This window comes from Phyllobates terribilis, unplaced genomic scaffold, assembly GCF_046119375.1.
Source record: "Phyllobates terribilis strain yellow unplaced genomic scaffold, ASM4611937v1 Scaffold_4__5_contigs__length_816908805, whole genome shotgun sequence".
NCBI classification, from domain to species: Eukaryota; Metazoa; Chordata; class Amphibia; order Anura; family Dendrobatidae; genus Phyllobates; species Phyllobates terribilis.
Window position 1 is genome coordinate 210,448,495 of NW_027362764.1, and position 21,054 is coordinate 210,469,548.

Sequence of the window (21,054 nt, forward strand, 5' to 3'; positions counted from 1 at the left end):
GTCACGCGAGCGCTGACGTCGGCGGTCGCGTGACCTGTCACATGACTAAATTACGTCATGGCAGATCCTTTTACACAACCGCGAGACACTGGGAAGACCGGACGCATCGGATAAGGAGATCGAGGGCGATCGGAAGGTGAGTATATGTTTTTTTTTTTATTTTTTACCATTTTTATTCTTTTTTTTTAACGAACTTGGTCACACTATATAAAATCCATGCCGTTGTCAAGCACTTTCCAAGTGGTGCCAAAATCGCTTGGAATGCGCTTGACAACCCACATGTGAAATCGCATGATCAAAATGCTTCACTTACGCTTGTCCCTGGCAGGAAAAACGCATGTAAAATCCGCATACGTTTTTTCTGCCAGGGAGATGCAGAAAAGCTCTAGAAAAATCCGGAGCATTTCTGTATCGTGGGCACTTAGCCTAAGGGTAGCAAATTTCTTTATCCTTGGACTTTTCTGGGGTAGGACGCTATCTGTGTACATGAAAGCTCTAGGAGTGCCGTATTTCCTGTATTGTACAAATTATAATGAAGACCTATCTTTGCAATAGGTCATCAATATCATATCGACAACCGGCACACCAACAAATCAGCTGTTTTCAGAGTTGGTGGCGGTGTTAAGTATCTTAAGGATAGGTCATCAATTTCAGATCGGCACCCAACAAATCAGCTGTTTTCTGAGTTGGTGGCGGCGTTATGTATCCTAAGAATAGGTCATCAATATCATTGACAATCCTTCCTATAATTAAGTCACATGTTGCATAGTTTTCAATTTTATCTATCCTGGGTGAACTTGAAAGTGAAACTGGACTTTTAGACAACATTTAATATGCCATTGAGACATATGAGAGGTTTTTATTGATGTGAGTTTTGGTGCTGAGACCCCAACAGATCGCTAAAAATAAAGGGGCAGAAGCACAGCGGAAGCTCTGCTCTCATCATAGACTTTCTATTAAGCTCCTTTAAAGTCTCATCTGAGACTATTGCTTGACCTTTTCCTTTTGCCCTCTGATCTGTCAGGTCTTCACACCTGGACCCCTAATAATAATAATAATAATAATGTTCGAAACTACTGACTTTTCTCTGTTATATGTCTAATGTTTTCTGAAAGTGCAATTACAGGGAAAGCTTCAAATATTTGCTCATCTGCCAACATGTCCTATATTACGGAAAGGCCGTCATTATGCTGTTGACCCGTTCTCTGCTGTGGCATCAAAATATATCATGACATTAATATTAGCCATGAGCTAATATATTGTAGAAACCATACTGCATCCACAAATACACTATAAAGCTTTTACACTATATGGTTAGAAAATATATATAAAATTATCTGTAATTTTTGCTTTTACATCTCTATCGGTACCAAGGAGTGGATGTACAGTACAGTACTAATGTGTGTATAAAGCACAGGATGTGTTAAACCAATCAGTGTTTTAGGAGACAGTAGCACTTTTTTTCTTGTTCTGTACGAAATATGCTATTTTCCTTAGTGAACCTATCAATTTAACAGGAATATAAATAGTATTTATAAACAGACCTCTGTGGATGGATATTAAATAAGACAGGGAAAACCCAGCGTGCAGTTGAGGAATGCTGCCAGTGAATGTTGCAGCTTCATTCTGTTGTCATAGCAACCAATTTTAAAAGCATTGTCCCATATCCTCCTCCTTGTCAAGCGCACTCCAAAGCATGCCTGGCAGTCCTGTAATTTCCTTCACCCACATTTTTTCCTTCAATTAATCCACTCCGAACTCCGGAAATGGTGCTCAAATATTTCATCAGAGGCATTCTGAGTTTAGCGGTGAGGATCACAGGGGCACGAACATTACATGATACTTTATACTGGCAGGACTTATCTTAATGAATGTATGCACAGTGTATGCTTTTAGGTCTTTTTAGGATGCAAATCTCAAAAATATTGGCCAACAGCTGCCTCCATTGTGTATAAGCTAATAAATAAAACAGCACATTTTTCTTAAAAAAAGAAGAAAAGACAAATAATTTAGGGATGCACTAAATAAAAGAATCTGTCCATGTCATTTCGTCCTATAGAAATGTGGATAACAACCATACAAACATGTCCAGGTGCCCATTCTTGGAGTGGCATTGGTTCTTCTTAAGGAGTATATACCCAGTAAAACTTAACTTTTAATAATTATCACTAAAAGTGTACTTAATAGTCCAAATGGGACGAACCATAAATCTACATAACATAAAAACATTATATGGGGGAGGGATAGTAATGGTAACAGAATGTACAGTCAAGCTTTCCCTGTACTGCCCTTAAGGGATAGAATACCCTACCTGACAGCGAAGTGTTTGCACCCTAACGATACGGATTGGTGTCCCCGCTCCACGGAGGCTGTCCCTAACCTATCCCTAAATCTCCCTAAACAAACATATAGATAACATCATACGTATTGACCAAGGTCAGATACACTCATGTCATAAATGACATGTTGAACAACACACCACCATTAGGTTAGTAGGGGAAGAAATTCAAAAACAAATCTCATGAATAATTCCTCAAAGTAGAGGTTTGTCAGAGGGACCAGATATAGCCCCCCAACATTAGTGTATATAAGTGGGAACCAGACGGTATCCACTCACAAAATCCCAAACAATAAATTCCAAATTCAAAAATACATTGGTCATATACACATAAAGAATGGACTTATCTGGTCTTCAGTCCATCTGAGGGTCCCAGCAGATGCCTTGGGTGATAATCCTTTTAGCCCTTGAATAGGTGGCTAACCGATAGTATAGTCCCAGACAAAATATAAATTCCCAATTGTGGACTTCAACCAGAATATCCAATCAAGTTAGGCACCCACTTTCTTGATCCCTTAGGCTGGTATAAACCCATCAGCAAAGATTGTCCCTTTAATGTAATCCCAACGCATTTCACCCCCTCCTCAATCCGGGGCTCATCAGGGGACAAAAATGTTAGAGGAGAAGAACCATAATTGGTACATCGATAGTCAGTGCTTCCAGACCGGAGTATAGCTGTCCCCTGATGAGCCCCGGATTGAGGAGGGGGTGAAATGCGTTGGAATTACATTAAAGGGACATTCTTTGCTGATGGGTTTATGGTCCCTCTGACAAACCTCTACTTTGAGGAATTATTCATGGGATTTGTTTTTGAATTTCTTCCCCTACTAACATAACTGTGGTGTGTTGTTCAGCATGTCATTTATGACATGAGTGTATCTGACCTTGGTCAATACATATGATGTTATCTGTATGTTTGTTTAGGGAGATTTAGGGATAGGTTAGGGACAGCCTCCGTGGAGCGGGGACACCAATCCGTATCATTAGGGTGCAAAAACTCCGCTGTCAGGTAGGGTATTCTATCCCTTAAGGTCAATACAGGGTAAGCCTGACTGTACATGGTTGGAACGATTTAACAGTATTACAGCACCAGATAGTTGTGCTAATTTACTATTGACTATATTGCTCTGACATGCTTTACATCTGATCACAAATACTGTATTTCATATACATATAAGTAGTAAAAATTTCATAAACATTTACAATATAGATGTATATTTGCATAGCATTGATAATTAAATATAAGTAAGAATATCATGATATTTCGAGATTCAACATTGATGCATATTTCAGACTTTCAGATGTTAATCCAGGACATGTATGTTTCCCAGTGAAGACAAGGGTGTGGTACAACCCTGGTGTTGTGAAGTAGCCGGTATTGATTTGTGACGGCCTGATTCACAACACCAGCTGCTGCACATTACCAAAATCTGTTCTACAGGTGTTAGAAAAATGCAGCTTCATTTTCAGTCCTGGTGATCTGTGTGGAAAATAAAAGACAAAAAGAAATTTACAAAATTAATATGAAACAAAAATGAAGCTAAAGCATATGAGATTTAGTGACTTCTCTCAATTGCAGCTAGTTTAGGTATTGTTCTACATTTTTCTTTGTCAATACTGATAAATAATACAAGAAATGTCACATCCACTAGATACATAATAAAGCTAAGAGCTAGGCAGACCCACAATGAGGCAAATTAGCCTTTATAAGAGTAACCACTGGCAACTCCAAATAATTTACTGAACAAAAACACAAAAGGAGTTTTTAAAGCTAAAAATGTATAGACTTTATTGTACGTATCATATAAGAAAACCGGCTATAAAGCCAAACAATGCATTCACATATCTTGTTGTAAGATAGGTACACTAGACCTTTAATTTATAGAGTTCATAAATCATAGTATAGATAATATGTACATCAGTAGTATATGCAGCCAGTTTATATATGCACAACACAGATATTCTTACCCATAATAAGATGCACCATGCAAAGTATCAATAATCATGCTCTCCACTGTGTGTTTCGCATGTTCCCAATTCCTTCCTCCAGGGATGCACTGCAGTGGAACCCTTTGAGGAAGCAATAATAATAATTTTCATTTCTAATTCGCCAACATATTTCGCAATACTTTACAATTCAAGAGGGAACACCTGAAACGTGCGTTAGGAAGCACAGTTATTGGTACTTTGCATGATGCACCTTATTATAGGTAAGATTATCTGTGCTACATATATGAACTGGATGCCCAAACAACTGATGTGCATACTATCTATAATATGATGTACAAATGCTACGAATTGGATACCTAGTGTACACAATATTACAACTCGATATGTGAATGCATTGTTTGGCTTTATAGCCAGTTTTATTATAGGATATGAACAATAAAATCTATACATTTTTTGCTTGAAAGGCTCCTCTTGTGTTTTTGTTCTGGTAGATCTAGCATAAGCAAATGTAAAAGGAAGAGATAAAGTGAATGTAATTGCGTGACCTGTTACTGCAGCAATTAGTTTGAAGTCATTTGGTCTACAAATCCTGACACTTCCAAAACTAACTGGACATTGACTGATTATGTAGTAATGCACCCCATTCATAAGGAAAATTGTAACACCCAGGTGTCAAGTTATTGCTTTGTTTTCAGAAGGAATAAAAGAGGAATGGTACAGCAACTTTCTAAGAAAAAGATATTCTAGAATATGAATAATATAATTATTTACTATAACAAACATGTCGGAAATCTTGAGATTCCATAAATAAGAATTAAATCTCTGACTCTTAGCCGTTTATTAGGAATTTATTTTAGACATCCATTTATTTGATAAAACGGTCAAAACAAGGTAACTTTTAAAAGCAAAGTGGCGTTGCTCATAGCAACTAAATTAAAAACTTTCTCATTCCTATGATGATTTTGATGTCCATTGGTCAATTGTACTATGTAACTATGTATATAGCTAACTTCATTGAGTTTCTATTGCTTAGTGATCTGTGAATAAATGAGATAAGTTGCAGCAGGACTTACCAGGGAGAGTGAGGGAAGTATTGCTATGTGCTTGTAACAGAGATGAGCAAATCTGCCAAAATTTTAATTTGGCAGATTAGCTCCAATTCGGCTGGGTAATGAGTTTTACATCAAATGTGCAATATTATCCTCTAAGGTCTCTCCAGACTCAAGAGCATAATAAACATATATTGTTAGAAGAAAAATTATACTCACCTCTCCGCCACCTTCACCTGTCCCTCCATGCAGCTACTCACCTGGTGAGTATAATTTTTTTTAACACTTCCCCATCCCTAAAACAAAGCCGCTTGTTCGCCATTTTGCTGGATTAAAGCGAATTGAATAGCAAAAAAATTGGATTCTGAGGAATCCGATTTTATTTTTAATTCAAAGCGAATTTGGTTCACTCATATATAGTGTTTTGGAGGAAAATTGATCAACTATCATGTCACATTCTTAAGTGTCAGGCTCATTTTAGGTTGATCTCGAGTTTACCAAAGATAAACCAATCTAAAAGCTAGAGACCTCTAATAGATGATTAATGAGCTAAATCCACAACACCACAAAGAATATTGACTCGGACTGCTTCCTGGAGAAAGTTAATTTCCTTATTACTCTATACTGACTTGTGATTGCTTTTGTAGGCTATAGTAAAAAGGAAAACATCTGCACCCACCATCTCTAAAAAGGTGCTACTGCTAACCCACTGAAAACCATTGACAACACATAAGTACAACAAAACAGTGTGTATCAAAAAGTGCACACCAAAAACTATATATCACAGAAAAAAGTGCTCTTATGAAAATAATAATAATTATTCATATCAAACCATACAAAGACATTCCAAATGGACAATGACATATTTTAAAAGCAATTAAAAATCCCGAAGAAAAGGAGACATAGAATTTGTGGTATAGATCATAATAAACCAACTACACCAAAACCACCTAAAGAAAAATAATAATAACAATGGTGACACACCCAAAAGATCTATAAATAGTAATACTACTCCTACTCCTACTCCCCTCTTATCTCTTCTTCCCACAATCGTATACAAAATTTCCCCCCTACTTTGGAACGCTCTACCCCAACACATCAGACTCTCACCTACCATGGAAACCTTCAAAAGGAACCTGAAGACCCACCTCTTCCGACAAGTCTACAACCTGCAGTAACCATCGCTCCACCACACCGCTGCACGACCAGCTTTACCCTCACCTACTGTAGCCTCACCCATCCCTTGTAGACTGTGAGCCCTCGCGGGCAGGGTCCTCGCTCCTCCTGTACCAGTCACCGACTTGTATTGTTCAGAATTTATTGTAAGTGTTTGTGCTATGTATATCCCTTTCACATGTAAAGCGCCATGAATGAATGATGCTATAATAAGAAATAATAATACACCTCTCCATACACTTAACATAGCCGAAACAATGTAATGTCTAATAGCCAAATATAGATCGACATGAAAGAAAGAATACAGTACAGGAGAAATGTAGTGCACTAAAGTGCTGAGAGGTGGTAATAGAGCAAGATAAATTAGCATTTATCGGTTGTCCCAAGAGGTGGGAGGGGTAATAGAGACCCCACGCACATATAGCTTGGAGCAGACCAACTTCCGCAGAGAAATGTGGGCTGCCATGTGCAGATCAGTATATTCAGTAGAAGATATACAGTAGCTACTAAGCTACAGCTCCTGCACCACAATGCAAAATATGCATGGCCATGTCCCCTAGTGCATTGGTTCGGCTGCTACTTTAGCTATGGACATGTATGGTATCAAACAGCACAAACATTTCCCAACATAATCTTATTCATTTTCTAGAAGGAAGTCTTCAACCAGTTCAGAGAATGCTTGTTGTCACTTTCGAGAAAAGATACATTTCATTTGTAAGCTTTTTTTATCCATTGGTTCCAATTTAGTATAGAAATGGCCCTTGAGACTCGAAGTGAATGAAATTTTATGAGCTGCTCTGAACGGTACATAAATACTCGATCAGTTCTGAGCCCATGGAGATTTAGTTACATTTTATAGATTATTTAACGGAGCTTTACAGCTCCCTTCCTATACAGAACTAAACCTTGTTCTTTTTAGAGGAAATCAGTTTGACAATTATTTAATTCAATTGTATTCAATAAATTACTATTTTTAAGAGTCATTGATACAAAAAAATGCAGCTAATAAAACCACCAGCAGTGAAAATTATACTGCTTTCAGTGGCCAGTAAACAATTCATTTTTTACATTGTAGTACTGTTAGAAAAAGCAACAGTTTAATTTGGGCCTCGGCATGAACTTAGTTGTGGCTGATTTCCCCATTGTCTTAGAAGGAAAATATACAGTACAGACCAAAAGTTTGGACACACCTTCTCATTTCAAGATTTTTCTGTATTTTCATGACTATAAAAATTGTACATTCACACAGAAGGCATTAAAACTATGAATTAACACATGTGGAATTATATAGTTAACAAAAAAGTGTGAAACAACTGAAAATATGTCTTATATTCTAGGTTCTTCAAGGTAGCCACCTTTTGTTTTGATGACTGCTTTGCGCACACTTGGCATTCTCTTGATGAGCTTCAAGAGATAGTCACCGGAAATGGTCGTCCAACAATCTTGAAGGAGTTCCCAGAGATGCTTAGCACTTGTTGGCCCTTTTGCCTTCACTCTGCAGTCCAGCTCACCCCAAATCAACTCGATTGAGTTCAGGTCTGGTGACTGTGGAGGCCAGGTCATCTGGCGTAGCACCCCATCACTCTCCTTCTTGGTCAAATAGCCCTTACACAGCCTGGAGGTGTGTGTGAGGTCATTGTCCTGTTGAAAAATAAATGATGGTCCAACTAAACGCAAACCGGATGGAATAGCATGCCGCTGCAAGATGCTGTGGTACCCATGCTGGTTCAGTATGCCTTCAATTTTGAATAAATCCCCAACAGTGTCACCAGCAAAGCACCCCCACACCATCACACCTCCTCCTCCATGCTTCACGGTGGGAACCAGGCATGTAGAGTCCATCCGTTCACCTTTTCTGCGTCGCCCAAAGATCTCAAATTTGGACTCATCAGACCAAAGCAGATTTCCACTGGTCTAATGTCCATTCCTTGTGTTCTTTAGCCCAAACAAGTCTCTTCTGCTTGTTGCCTGTCCTTAGCAGTGGTTTCCTAGCAGCTATTTTACCATGAAGGCCTGCTGCACAAAGTCTCCTCTTAACAGTTGTTGAAGAGATGTGTCTGCTGCTAGAACTCTGTGTGGCATTGACCTGGTCTCTAATCTGAGCTGCTGTTAACCTGCGATTTCTGAGGCTGGTGACTCGGATAAACTTAGCCTCAGAAGCAGAGGTGACTCTTGGTCTTCCTTTCCTGGGGCGGTCCTCATGTGAGCCAGTTTCTTTGTAGCGCTTGATGGTTTTTGCAACTTCACTTGGGGACACTTTCAAAGTTTTCCCAATTTTTCGCACTGACTGACCTTCATTTCTTTAAGTAATGATGACCACTCATTTTTCTTTACTTAGAATTTGTATTATGGCAAGAAAAAAGCAGCTAACAGTCTATTCAGTAGGACTATCAGCTGTGTTTCCACCAGACTTCTGCACAACACAACTGATGGTCCCAACCCTATTTATAAGGCAAGAAATGCCACTTATTAAACCTGACAGGGTACACCTGTGAAGTGAAAACCATTTCCGGTGACTACCTCTTGAAGCTCATCAAGAGAATGCCAAGAGTGTGCAAAGCAGTCATCAAATCAAAAAGTGACTACTTTGTAGAACCTAGAATATAAGACATATTTTCAGTTGTTTCACACTTTTTTGTTAAGTATATAATTCCACGTGTGTTAATTCATAGTTTTGATGCCTTCAGTGTGAATGTACAATTTTCATAGTCATGAAAATGCAGAAAAATCTTTAAATGAGGTGTGTCCAAACTTTTGGTCTGTACTGTATATTTCAAATTTCATGTACAGCTTTTATTTTACTTTTAGAAGAATAGTGAAACTATTCTCTATCAGCATCACCCGTATATGAATGAGATAAAAGAACACACATGTAAGACCACAAAAGTCAAAAAATACTAATTTATGTATTTAAGAATTTATATATGTAAGATATCTGTCATTCAGTTCATTCTTTATTCTTAATAAAAATAAAGTGTTTCTCCTGAGACGTCCGTTTTAAGAAATGCTCCCCTGATCCTGACAAGATTTCTTTTCATTTAAATTATATCCAATGCGGTCTTTGCTAAGACCACCTTTTCTCACAACCAGTGACCGTCACGATATTTACTAGCTTTGACTGCTTTCTAGGGACTCGGGAGAAGAGGGGAGGGGGAAAGGCAGTATGGAGACTGAGAAGGTGAGGAGAGAGTCTTATGAGGCCTAAGAAGAAGACCTACAAGGACAGTGATAGGGAGAAAATGCAGAAAATGACTGTTCAAACCAAGCACACATGCGCAGTGCAGACATGATGCAGCAAAGCTGTTGAGTGCACCACCCCACCTACTTGCTTTGTAACTCTACCCTCTTTTCCTTGATTAACAGCTCTGGCTTTACAGGAGCCACAGAAGGTCAGAGATAGATGGAGAGCAAGTAGCTGGGAATGTGCACTAAATTGCTTGGCCATGATAAGGCTGCACTGAACTCCAGTGCTTGGTTTGAACAGTCATTTTCTGCTGACAGACTGCCTTTAAAGATGGAGATTAAAAAGAAGAGTGGAGCCTACATGGTGACTTAAAAAGGTAGACTGGCTTTCATGATGACTGAGAAGTAGAGAAAAGTGGTCTCTCCTCCTGGAGACTTGAGAAGAGAGGCCTTCATGTAGGCTAAATATGAGATGGACTTTGTGAGGGTGGTACTGAGAGCAAGGGCTTAAAAAGGGAATGACAAAAAGAGAAGGATCATCTTAGAAACTGAGAAGGTTAAACTGTCTCTGGGGAATGACAAGGGTAGGCAGTTACCTATGGCACCATTAATGAGCAGTGGATCATCATTTAGGAATTAACTAAAAAAAGTATTTGTTTTTATATTTTATACCAAACCCATGCATAAATCTGAATGGTAGAGAATAATGAAATAAAGGACTACTAGATGAATAATGAACTATCATCTTAAACCTCAGTGACGGAGGGGGGTGTCCTAGTGTAATGTGATGTGGGGCGGTAGCCGTGGGCGAGGTACTTGCGCTTCATGCCCCGGCATGCTACATAAAAGTGGGGGTCCTGGCTGGGTGTGTGGACTTTAGCTGCAGGGACGCTATGCCCTTGTAGACCGCATTATGCCATTGACTTCATTGAGTTCAATGAGGGAGACCACCACTCAAAAATAAACTGTATTTTACAGAACAATAAAGTGGGAAGTATGTACAGCGAATTGCGGGAGTATAATTTCATGGATGTTTCTTTTAAAATATAGAACATCTTCATACACATTCTCTCTTTCCTTCCTAGAATCACTCGATCCTGCCTCAGTTAGTTCCTCTGCCTTCACCACAACCCAGAGCAGAGCCTCGGGAGCTTCCTCATCCCCAATAACGACATTACAGCCCAGTAAGTGAGAGTCCTGTACTTCAATGGCAGTTCTCCGTCCTTTTCCCCTTATGGGAGCTATTAAATCCACTATGGCCGCCACTTAGCTTCTCTGCTTGCCAACGTCTCGCGACTACCGCTCAGGGCACTGTCTTCATCTCACATTCCCTGTTATGATCTGTTCCATTTTCTCTTTGACTTGCGAACTTGGAACCATCCCACTAGGCTTTCTGCCCCTGATCCCGTCTCCAGAGAATCACTGACTTCTATCACTTTTCCTGTTCTCTATTATCGATCACACTATCTGTTGACTCAGCCTCCTCTCACTTCAGAGATATGCACTTCTCGCGGCTCTGCTGACTAGTCAGACCATAGGTCTGCATCCATTGCAGGCTAGGACCTATCTGACGTTCTGACAGGAAATTCTCCACTGTCTCCTCACTTAGCCCCTCCCATTCTGGGCTAGTCCCAACTGTTAACCTTATCTCTCCCTATTAACTCCCTGCTGCTGGGCAGAACACAACCTCAACACATAACAATGCAAATTGTTAAATACACAAACATCATAAAGCATTACAGCAATACACATGTATTCAAGGGGGAACGTGGGCAACACCTCCACTTTTGTGAGGGCAAAACTAAATAGGGAATGACAAAAAGAAAAGGATCATCCTAGAAACTGAGAAGGTTAAACTGTCTAAGAGGAATAACAAGGGTAGCAGTTACCTATGGCACCATTAGTGGGGAGGGGTCATCATTTAGAAATTAAATAAAATAAGTGTTTGTTTTTGCATTTTATACCAAACCCCTGCATAAATAAGAATGATGGAGAATGATGAAACATAGGACTACTAGGTTGATAATGAACTATCATCTTAAACTTCAACGACGAAGGGGGGTTTTATAGTCTGAAAATACTACTTTGGCCAAGGATGGTTAGCATTAAAAAAGACATGAATTTGGTGTGTTTCATAATTGTGTTTACTCCTATAGTGAATATGTTTTCATGAAACACTTTAGCATTCTGTATACTTGTCATTGCCTACTTTATTTAATGGAAACAAATACTAAGTAGCAAAACCGTATACATGTAAGACAAAAAAACTGAGCAGCATCGTATTAAATATAGCACTAACCTGAAGAAAAAAATTGATTAATTCAGAACAAGCTTTATGATGCTGCAGGACCCATAAAAGAAGGAGGAAGCAATCTAACAATGATATAAACATAACAAAAGCAGTAACAATACCTAAAAATAAATCACAGTTATAACTCAGCATTTTATTTTTGTTTCTCAATGTTCGACACAGAAACATTTTAATGCATCTTTTCTAAATGTTATTCTTAAAAACTAACAAAACTACTACATTAAAGCTAACTTCATTCATTCAGCTTTCTGTTCTGATTTTGCATCTTTTGATCCATTTGTGTAGAAGGATGAAAAATATTGCATTTTAAACCAGAGAAGATGCTGGGATAAGAACAGTATGAAGCAGACGGGAGGCAGATATATTGTGAATAGTTCCTGTATTGCAGAAAGAAATAATTCTAATGTAACCATTTCTATGTATATTTTGACTTTATTCTATGACCTTGTAGAAAAAAAATGCACATAAAGGAGAATAGAGTTCAATTACACTTCAACACTGAGCATAAATGATGTTTTAGCACAGTTGTGAGTGACGGTGGTATTTTCACCAGTTGTAAACTGCTTTAAAGCAATGAATTATGAGGCTGTCAGTAATCATTGATCCCTATGACAAGTGGCACTTTCACTCCACACAGACATGCACTATGCTGACTACTGTTGGCCTACAGGTGTTAGGGTTACATTTGCAGTCTGCATGGCTAAAAACAAAAGTATCAAAAGTTACAGAGAAGGATTTCAAGTAATTTATCTGAGATATAAGATTTTTGGATTAACAGAACGTCCATTTCAGTATGTAAATTGTGTAATTATTTATTACGGAGTTCTTCAGGCTTCTTATACATACAAGTTTTGGTCCTAATATTTGCTTCATGGTAGGCTGAATATGTTTGAACTATTGGACATAAATGCAGGTTCAAGTCTTCCTAGCATTGGACGAAGGTTATATAGGTGAGCGATCTTTTTTTCATAATATTTCTGGCCTTGGTCTTGTGCATCAGCATAGACAATCCATGGGGGCACCACGGTGAACAGTTGTTTGCCAATATTATGGCATGGACATTTAGATGTTGGCCAGTCACCTGCTCTCTGGCTCATGGTGGTGGATCTCGAATGTGGGACTACTGTAATATATTTATATAAGTACTGGCTCATTACGCCCAGTCTTGATAATAAGAGCTCTTTTTAATTATTTACTTAATTAATTAGACTTTTAAGGAAAATGGAGGCTTGTAATGAGAAAGTCCTGTATGATCCATGACTTTTGGCATTACAGTGGATTCAAGTATACATTAGCAGAGCTTTTGCTCAATGGCGGTGACTGATGGATTGCTGCTGTGTATCCGTATACACAGCATTCCTTCAATTACTGTGTAGGTCAAGGGGCAGGCGGGGAGAGGCGGTAGGTGCACTATCCACACAAATCACATAAACTATGTGTCTAGTGTACTCTCTGACCTCTTCCATTAGCTAAGTAAGACAATATTTATTATTATTTATATTAATGCTATTTGTGGCTAATAAGCAAGCTGTCCATATATCATGCTGCCCTTATGTAGCTTAGCTTAGCTTGATAACAGATCTGCTTTAATATACTGTACCCCATGTCTAGAGATGCTGTTTCATCCCTCAGTGACTTGTTCTTTGGTCTCCTGATTACATAACAGTTTAAAATCATGCAATTGACTTTACAAATACACACGTCTGGCTTGAGCCTTTTGTGGATGTTCTCCATTATATGACTATACAATGACACCACTGTCAATCACGTTGCATGTGGCCCTTGTAGATCAAACATTATTATACATTACTTCTGTGGCATTAAAAGGGTTAATAGAGCCTTATTGTCTTTTACATCTTCATGCTCTGCAAGTTAATCTTTCCCAACTCCATCTCTGTAGAGAATGTCACCTAGTGTGTGACATCCAAATAAACTGCTTTGCTAATCCTGTTTTATCAGCTTTGTTGCCTTGTCTGCTCCAATCCAATAGTGAAAAAAACCTGCCTGTGGGTTCTTTTTTTTTCTTTTGCCAACAGCCTTTTTTTCTTCCCTATGGTTTCAATTAAATGTCTCGAGTGGGGAAAATGCTATCTGGACATCTGCCAATGTCCTTCAGACTCGATGCCAAGACATTTAATTGCATACCATAGGCCTTCAAACCCATTCAGGAAGCCCACCTAGCTAGTCTACAAAATATACAACATCAAAGCGTTTTAACAAGGAAAAAGACAAGACAATAAAAACAAATCTTAATAATTATTAATATTAAAGAGGTTTCATAATTATTCAGCTGCAAATTACACAGTCCTTGTGGCCTACAGGCGATAACTGTGAGATGTGCCACCTACTGGACTCATTGACATTAATCTGTGGCACGTTCCTTCTTCAACTAACCTCCGGCATCTGGTAAGTAGTTTCTCTACAGCAGACACCGATACTCTTCAAGACTGTGCCAAGAGGATGTGGAACAACACACAAAGCTCAAGTGGGTTAATAAGGCCTCTGAGGATCCAGCATTCGGCTAATATGCAAAAGCTACCATTTCAAATTTCAATGAAAACGCATAATTAATACGTACAAGGCTGAAATTATTCACTTTAATCTGAATTGTTTTAATAGTACATAGATGTATCTTTGTCATATAAAAGATACATTTATAATATTGATACAAAAAATATTTATGCAAAAATGAAATTCACATAATAAACATTGTTTTACATAAATTTCCTTATTATTAAATGTGCTGATTTCCTGTAGTGTTTGGAAAGTACAGAGTAATGATATTTGGATTAAAATATAGATTATCCCAATAACTACAGAATGTTTAAATTAAGCTGTTCATATTTGGCAGTAATGCTATAGCCCCACTAGAGTACATTTGTTATTATTGGGGACAAAAAAATGTCTCACTTCTCCTTTTGCTTACGTGGCTCCTATTTTGTCTTCTGGACTGAGATTGAAGCAGGTAGATGCTGGTGGGTGTTGACAACACCTGTGCTCATCCACTATATTTACATTTAGGGCTCATGTGGACAACCGTGATATTGGTCCGAGTGTGATCCAACTAAACATTGGGTCGCACTCGAACCAATGTTATGCTATTGGGCTGTGCACATGTCCAATTTTTTCCTCGGTCAGAATCTATCTGAGGAAAAAAATCACAGCAGCATGCTCAATTTGCATCCAATATTCAGATCAGAGTGTGATTAGCATGATCAGTTAGATTATCTCGGATGAGAGAAAATACTGTTGTATGACCATAGTCTTAGAGGCCGCCTCCCTTTGCAGTAGTCTACGCCAGGTTTCTTAGGTAACTTAGCAATCTCCTCTGACATCATCATCTTAAACAGTTTAAGTGCAGCTTTGGCAGAGGTCAGGTGCATAGGTATTAAGTAATAATGTCTAAAGTTACCACACATTGGTCAGGAGATTTCATCTACTTCACTTGGCTGAGCTTCAGCTAGGTGTCTGTCATCACCTCAGCTTCTCCTGACCTCCATGCTGCAACCAGCATTATTTCCAAGCTCAGTCAAACTTACTTGGTGTTGTCCATACCATCCTCTCAACACGCAAAGTTACCAACTCATTGCAACTGTTCTCCCTGTTCACACCCTGCAGTCATGGTAACGCATCTCGTCAATAGTTTACCTATACATCATTGCATTCCTTTGATTAATCACTGCCCTGCTGGAAGATACCAGATAGCATTTACTTTGCTGCTATTAACGATTGCTCTGCTGGAAAACACCTGACTGCATTCCTGTGATTATATCTTTCCTGCCAGAAGATATGGATTTCCTACAGTGTTACTATTTGCTTTGCTTTCTCTGGTGTACCTGCTCTGTCTGTCTGCTATCTTACATACTCTGCTTTTCGGCTCCTCGCTGGTCCATGTGTTGTCCGTCAAAACCTGCTCCCGCTGCACTGTTGTTTCTGTTCCATGGTTTTCACCCAGACCTTTCGCTTAGAGAAACAACCTCAAAGGTGAACCCATGACTGCATCTTAGACTACCAGCAGGGAAGCAGGATTCTATAGTTACAGAAACTATGATTGCTAAGTCAACTGCTGGGCTTGTGATAGTGGCTAAAAGAATTATTCTATTGAAGTAAGGGTTGTAAGGGCTGAACACAGATTTTTTTAAAAACTATCCGAGGAACGGACCTCTGCTTGTAGTGAAAATGACGTTGCATCTGGCCATAAACTAAGACCGTTGTTGTATTTAGCCTGTATTTTTCTATGTTAAAAGTTTATTCCTTTTTATGCAACTTATTAACCTATCCACCGGTTAGGTGATAACTTGCTGATCATTGGAGGTTTGACCACTGGGATACTCACTGATATCAAGAATGGGGCTCTTAATGGAGAAGAAGCTGCCCATGGGACTGATGGAGATAGCATTCTCCATTCTGCTGTATTATAATGAGGCATTTTAGATCCCTGTTCAAAGGATAGGAGACAGTTCCAATGGTTAAACCCCCAGCCAATAGCAATCATGTGGAGTGGAGATAATGCAAACATAGGAATAACCCTTTACAGTCACTAAAATATGTCTAACTAATTAGCAAACTCTAAACAAGAGAGATTCTGCACCATGAAATTGGATTAGATTTTCTAATATTGTGCATACATTTTGATAAAAATGTAGGTAGGCAGACACTATTCTCATATATAAAGACTTCCCTATACCAACTATTTTTTTATTCATTATTCTTACAATCAGATTCTAAATTCTTATCCTGGTACATTCATTAAGACTTTCCTTTGTATTTACCAAAATGTGAAAACAAATTATATTACAAATATGTAAGACCTTCTGTCTCTGCACATAGGGGGAATGTTAGGATTGCACCGTTTATCACTACCTTACATTTTGCATCTTTCCTTTGTATTGTAATATCAGCCTGTTGTCCAATTTTCAACCTGCATTTGCAAATCTATCTGCACAGCACATCTACAGTGACAGTAGCTCTAATCAGCAGTCTGAGATTGACAGCCTAGCAAATCAACCGCACGTCAAGGCTAAGATCTCTACTGACATCAAGATGAAACTGGAGAATTTTGTTGGGACTACATTCTGTGACGGCACAAAGATCGATCCTAGTCACTACTAACAGGATCAATATAAAAGCTGAGCTAGATCTACTAAATCTAAATTTAACATTTTTGGATGTTGTGCTTCAAAAAAAACTGTTAAAGGGGTATTCCCATCTCCAGTATCCTATCCTGATATGTAGTAGGTGTAATAATAATAATATTAGCAAATACTTCCAATTAGAAATATAGTCTTTCTAATTCGCTATGTCTGTTTCCTCATGTGCAGGCATTGCAGGACCTTAGGTATTTATGGTTATGACCACTAGCAACTAGCTGTCACTATATCAGTGGTCATAACCATGGATCCCTAAGGTCCTGCAATGCCTGCACATGAGGAAAGAGACATAGCGAATCAAAAATACTATACTACATTTCTAACTGGAGCAAAAGGGGGAGGCTGAAAGCCTAAACAATTGATCCAAAAGTCCACAAATGTAAGCGATGAAAAACTTTATTATTAAAATTCATGCAAGCAAGTGGGGGAATATAGGGGACACATACAAACTGTTAACATGGGAAAAAATCAGCACATCAAGAAGGAGTATACATATATATATTCAAAATCTATCTAATCTCCTATATAAATATACAGCTATAGTTGTGTACATAAATGTATACAATAAACTCCAGGGCAGCATGACATCAGAATGACCATATGGACCTAACTTTAGACCATAAAAACTAAAACACGGTCCAGCAAATAAAGAAGCTAGTAATTAGTTATCTGCAGCGAGTGCCCACCACTGGAGAGTCCACAACTTGTGTGCGTCAACCCCGAAGCGCTTTTCGGTACGAGCGTTTGTCAAGGGGTATTGGAGGTATTTGCTAATAATATTATTATTATTACCAACTACATATTGGGATAGGATCTTGGAGACGGTAATACCTCTTTAAATTTAAAGCATTATACAACAACTCTTTGTCTTATGCTTTGTATAACAACTCTTTGTCTTATGCTTGGGTAGTAATCAGGACTAGAAAAATACTCATTAAGAAGTACCTAGGTAGGTAGCTAGAAATTGGCATTTATTTAGACAAGGATGCTCTAAATTTATTTGCTACTTATTTTTCCAAAGGTTCACACAGAGTACATCTTTTTTTCCTAGTATACTTACACTTACCGTGAGAGACTCTACAATGCCTTGTCCATTCTGTACTATAATAACATCCAAATGGACTTGTTTATGCAGTTGTGGCCGGCACAGACAATTACGGTTTATACAAATTCAGCAGGCTGCATTCCCACAACTGGACATATTGATCCCATTATTTAACACTCTATCTGCTCCACGGTCCTGCTCGGCTTCCTACTTTTTTTTAATAACTGCTTACATTAGAGCAGCCATTCTGCAGTAACTTGAAAATAGCCATTGTATCCTGTGCCATTCTCTACAGTGAGAGATGAGCACTGAAGTTGGGCAAAAGTGACATATGATTGATCTCATCTATCACAGTAGATGATGTCCCAGGTCACTACTGAGCTGAGAAATCAGTCGTGAAGATGGAATCAGTTTTAGGTGGAGTCATAGCTGGTAAAAAAGCATTGACTCCTACTATGGCTTCAGTATAAAAACATTAAATATGATCAATTATTAATATTCTATAACTTTCAAAAGAATTTGGGAAATTTGAGCCACATTTGCTGTGTGTAATATATATATATATATATATATATATATATATATATAAATGTGTTATTATTATGGTATTATACATGAGCCATTTTTGAAGATGTTGGAGCGTGGAAAATTATAGTCGGAGTTGGAAGTTCGGTTACTGCCTCCATAGCTCTGTCCAGGACTGTCTCATTGAATCCTGAATATTTGTTTGACATGGGACTGGAAAGTCAGGAGGTGTACAAAAGAGGCTCTTGGCCCTCACCGGCTACCCTGAGGCTATAAGTTCGGGTCATAAGTGAACATAGCGGCATTTACTATATTCTTCTTTAAAATACATTTTAACCGTATTGTCATCTATTGTAAATTCACTTCACATGTACACAGATATTGTGAAGGTTAAAAAAGAACTCAATCACACTATTAACAGTTCAAGGATAAAATAAATGTTATTATATGGGAATAACATAGCATCTTCCCCAAGGTTTATCTATTATGGTTTTCCTTTTATAGAGCAATGCATTTGGGTTCACCTCATAGGAAAACCATAATCCATCTGCTAGAAAGATCACAAGCACTGCTGATATATGCGCATAATTATTGCTGTAACTCACATCTTTATTGTTTCTCATGTAGACAGCTGCTAAAACCTGAATGCTGCAAGAAAGATGACTAGCGCTAGTACACACTGCCGTCACATCCACTCATCATCCTGGATCACAGGCATACAGTAAAGATAAACAAGGGTCAAAACATTACAAAAAGTGTAAAAATACAATTTTGCAGCTAATGGCTGCACTTGTCTCAATGACAGAGTAATAACTGTACATTGCTGTGTGTGAGTTCAGGTCCTCACAGGCAAGAAACCATCCAGTAGTGTATACCAAAGAGAGAAGGGGCCGCACTCCAAACTCTTTGATGTAAAAAATATAATGTCTACACTCCTCAACTTTGATCCAAGAAGGAAATTTTGAATTATGGAAATCACAAAATCAGCAGACATGTTAATGATGTCTAAATGCTGAAAAAATGAAAAGATCTAATTTTATTCACTATCAAGTAAATGCCAAGTGCAGAAGTACATGCACTTACACACCTTGACTTCTATCAGTGACATGGAAGTACCCACCGTGGGGCAGGCGGGGGCAGCTGCCCCCGCCCAGAAGCAGGAACGCACGCCGCACTCCAGGGCCGGCGTCAGCACCCGGCGCACCCGGGCAAATGCCGGGGCCCTGAGCAGGCGGGGGGGAACCCTCACCATCAGCGCTCGCTCCCCCCGCTTGCTCGGGGCCCCGGCACCCAGCAGAATACTTACCCCTCCCCGTGCCTCCGCAGCAGGTCTGGTCTCTTCCGCGGCTGCTGCACTGTGACGTCTCAGGTCAGAGGGCGCGGTGACGTCTTTACACCGCGCTCTCTCCTGAGCAGTCACAGCACAGAGCGGGATGAGGCCGGCGACGCTGGAGTCCGGAGCAGCGGCAGCAGGTGAGAAGTGAGGTAAGTATTTGATTTTTTTGTTTTATTATTGTATGGAGGCCTGTGGCAGTATAAGGGAGGGGGGTGAGGTGGGGGTGTGTGACATCCTGCATGGGGCATTATAAGGGGGGGGGGTGACATCCTGCATGGGGCATTATAAGGGGGGGTAACATTCTGCTTGGGGCATTATAAGGGGGGGTGTGACTTCCTGCATGGGGCATTATAAGGGAGGGGGTGTGTGACATCCTGCATGGGGCATTATAAGGGAGGGGGTGTGTGTGACATCCTGCATGGGGCATTACAAGGGAAGGGGTGTGTGTGACATCCTTTATGGGGCATTATAAGGGAGGGGGGGTGTGACATCCTGCATGGGGAATTATAAGGGAGGGGTGTGTGACATCCTGCATGGGGCATTATAAGGGAGGGGGGGTGACATCCTGCATGGGGCATTATAAGGAAGGGGGGGTGTGTGTCATCCTGCATGGGGCATTATAAGGGGGGGTGACATCCTACATGAGGCATTATATGGGGGGAACAGCCTGCATGGAGCATTATGTGGTGGGAAACAGCCTGCATGAGGCATTATGTGTGGGGAACAGCCTGCATGGAGTGTTATATGGGGGCCAGTATTCTGTATGGAGCATTATATGGGGGCCAGTATCCTGTATGGAGTGTTATTTGGGGGCCAGTATTCCGTATGGAGCGTTATATGAGGGCCAGTATCCTGTATGGAGTGTTATATGGGGGCCAGTATTCTGTATGGAGCATTATATGGGGGCCAGTATCCTGTATGGAGCGTTATATGGGAGCCAGTATTCTGTATGGAGCGTTATATGGGGGCCAGTATCCTGCATGGAGCGTTA

At 39.5% G+C, this 21,054-nt stretch overlaps 1 protein-coding gene across 1 annotated transcript; it reads right to left on the reverse strand.

The window, feature by feature from the left end:
• Positions 1-630: 630 nt before the first annotated feature.
• Positions 631-9,958, reverse strand: LOC141264635 (uncharacterized). Its single transcript, XM_073676909.1, has 5 exons — positions 9,839-9,958; positions 9,588-9,727; positions 8,475-8,813; positions 8,025-8,368; positions 631-743 (listed from the first exon to the last, which is right to left on the reverse strand). Exons 1-5 carry the CDS (start codon positions 9,956-9,958, stop codon positions 631-633), a joined length of 1,056 nt encoding a protein of 351 aa, XP_073533010.1.
• Positions 9,959-21,054: the final 11,096 nt, after the last annotated feature.

What these genes read in the sequence shown, in the direction of transcription:
- LOC141264635 (XM_073676909.1), bottom strand. Translation starts at nt 9,958, where the DNA reads ATGGCCAAGCAATTTAGTGCACATTCCCAGCTACTTGCTCTCCATCTA. An exon ending in AGGGTAGAGTTACAAAGCAA is followed by an intron (nt 9,728 to 9,838) that starts GTAGGTGGGGTG and finishes CTGTCCTTGTAG; the next exon opens with GTCTTCTTCTTAGGCCTCAT. An exon ending in CTCAATCGAGTTGATTTGGG is followed by an intron (nt 744 to 8,024) that starts GTGAGCTGGACT and finishes ACTTAATTATAG; the next exon opens with GAAGGATTGTCAATGATATT.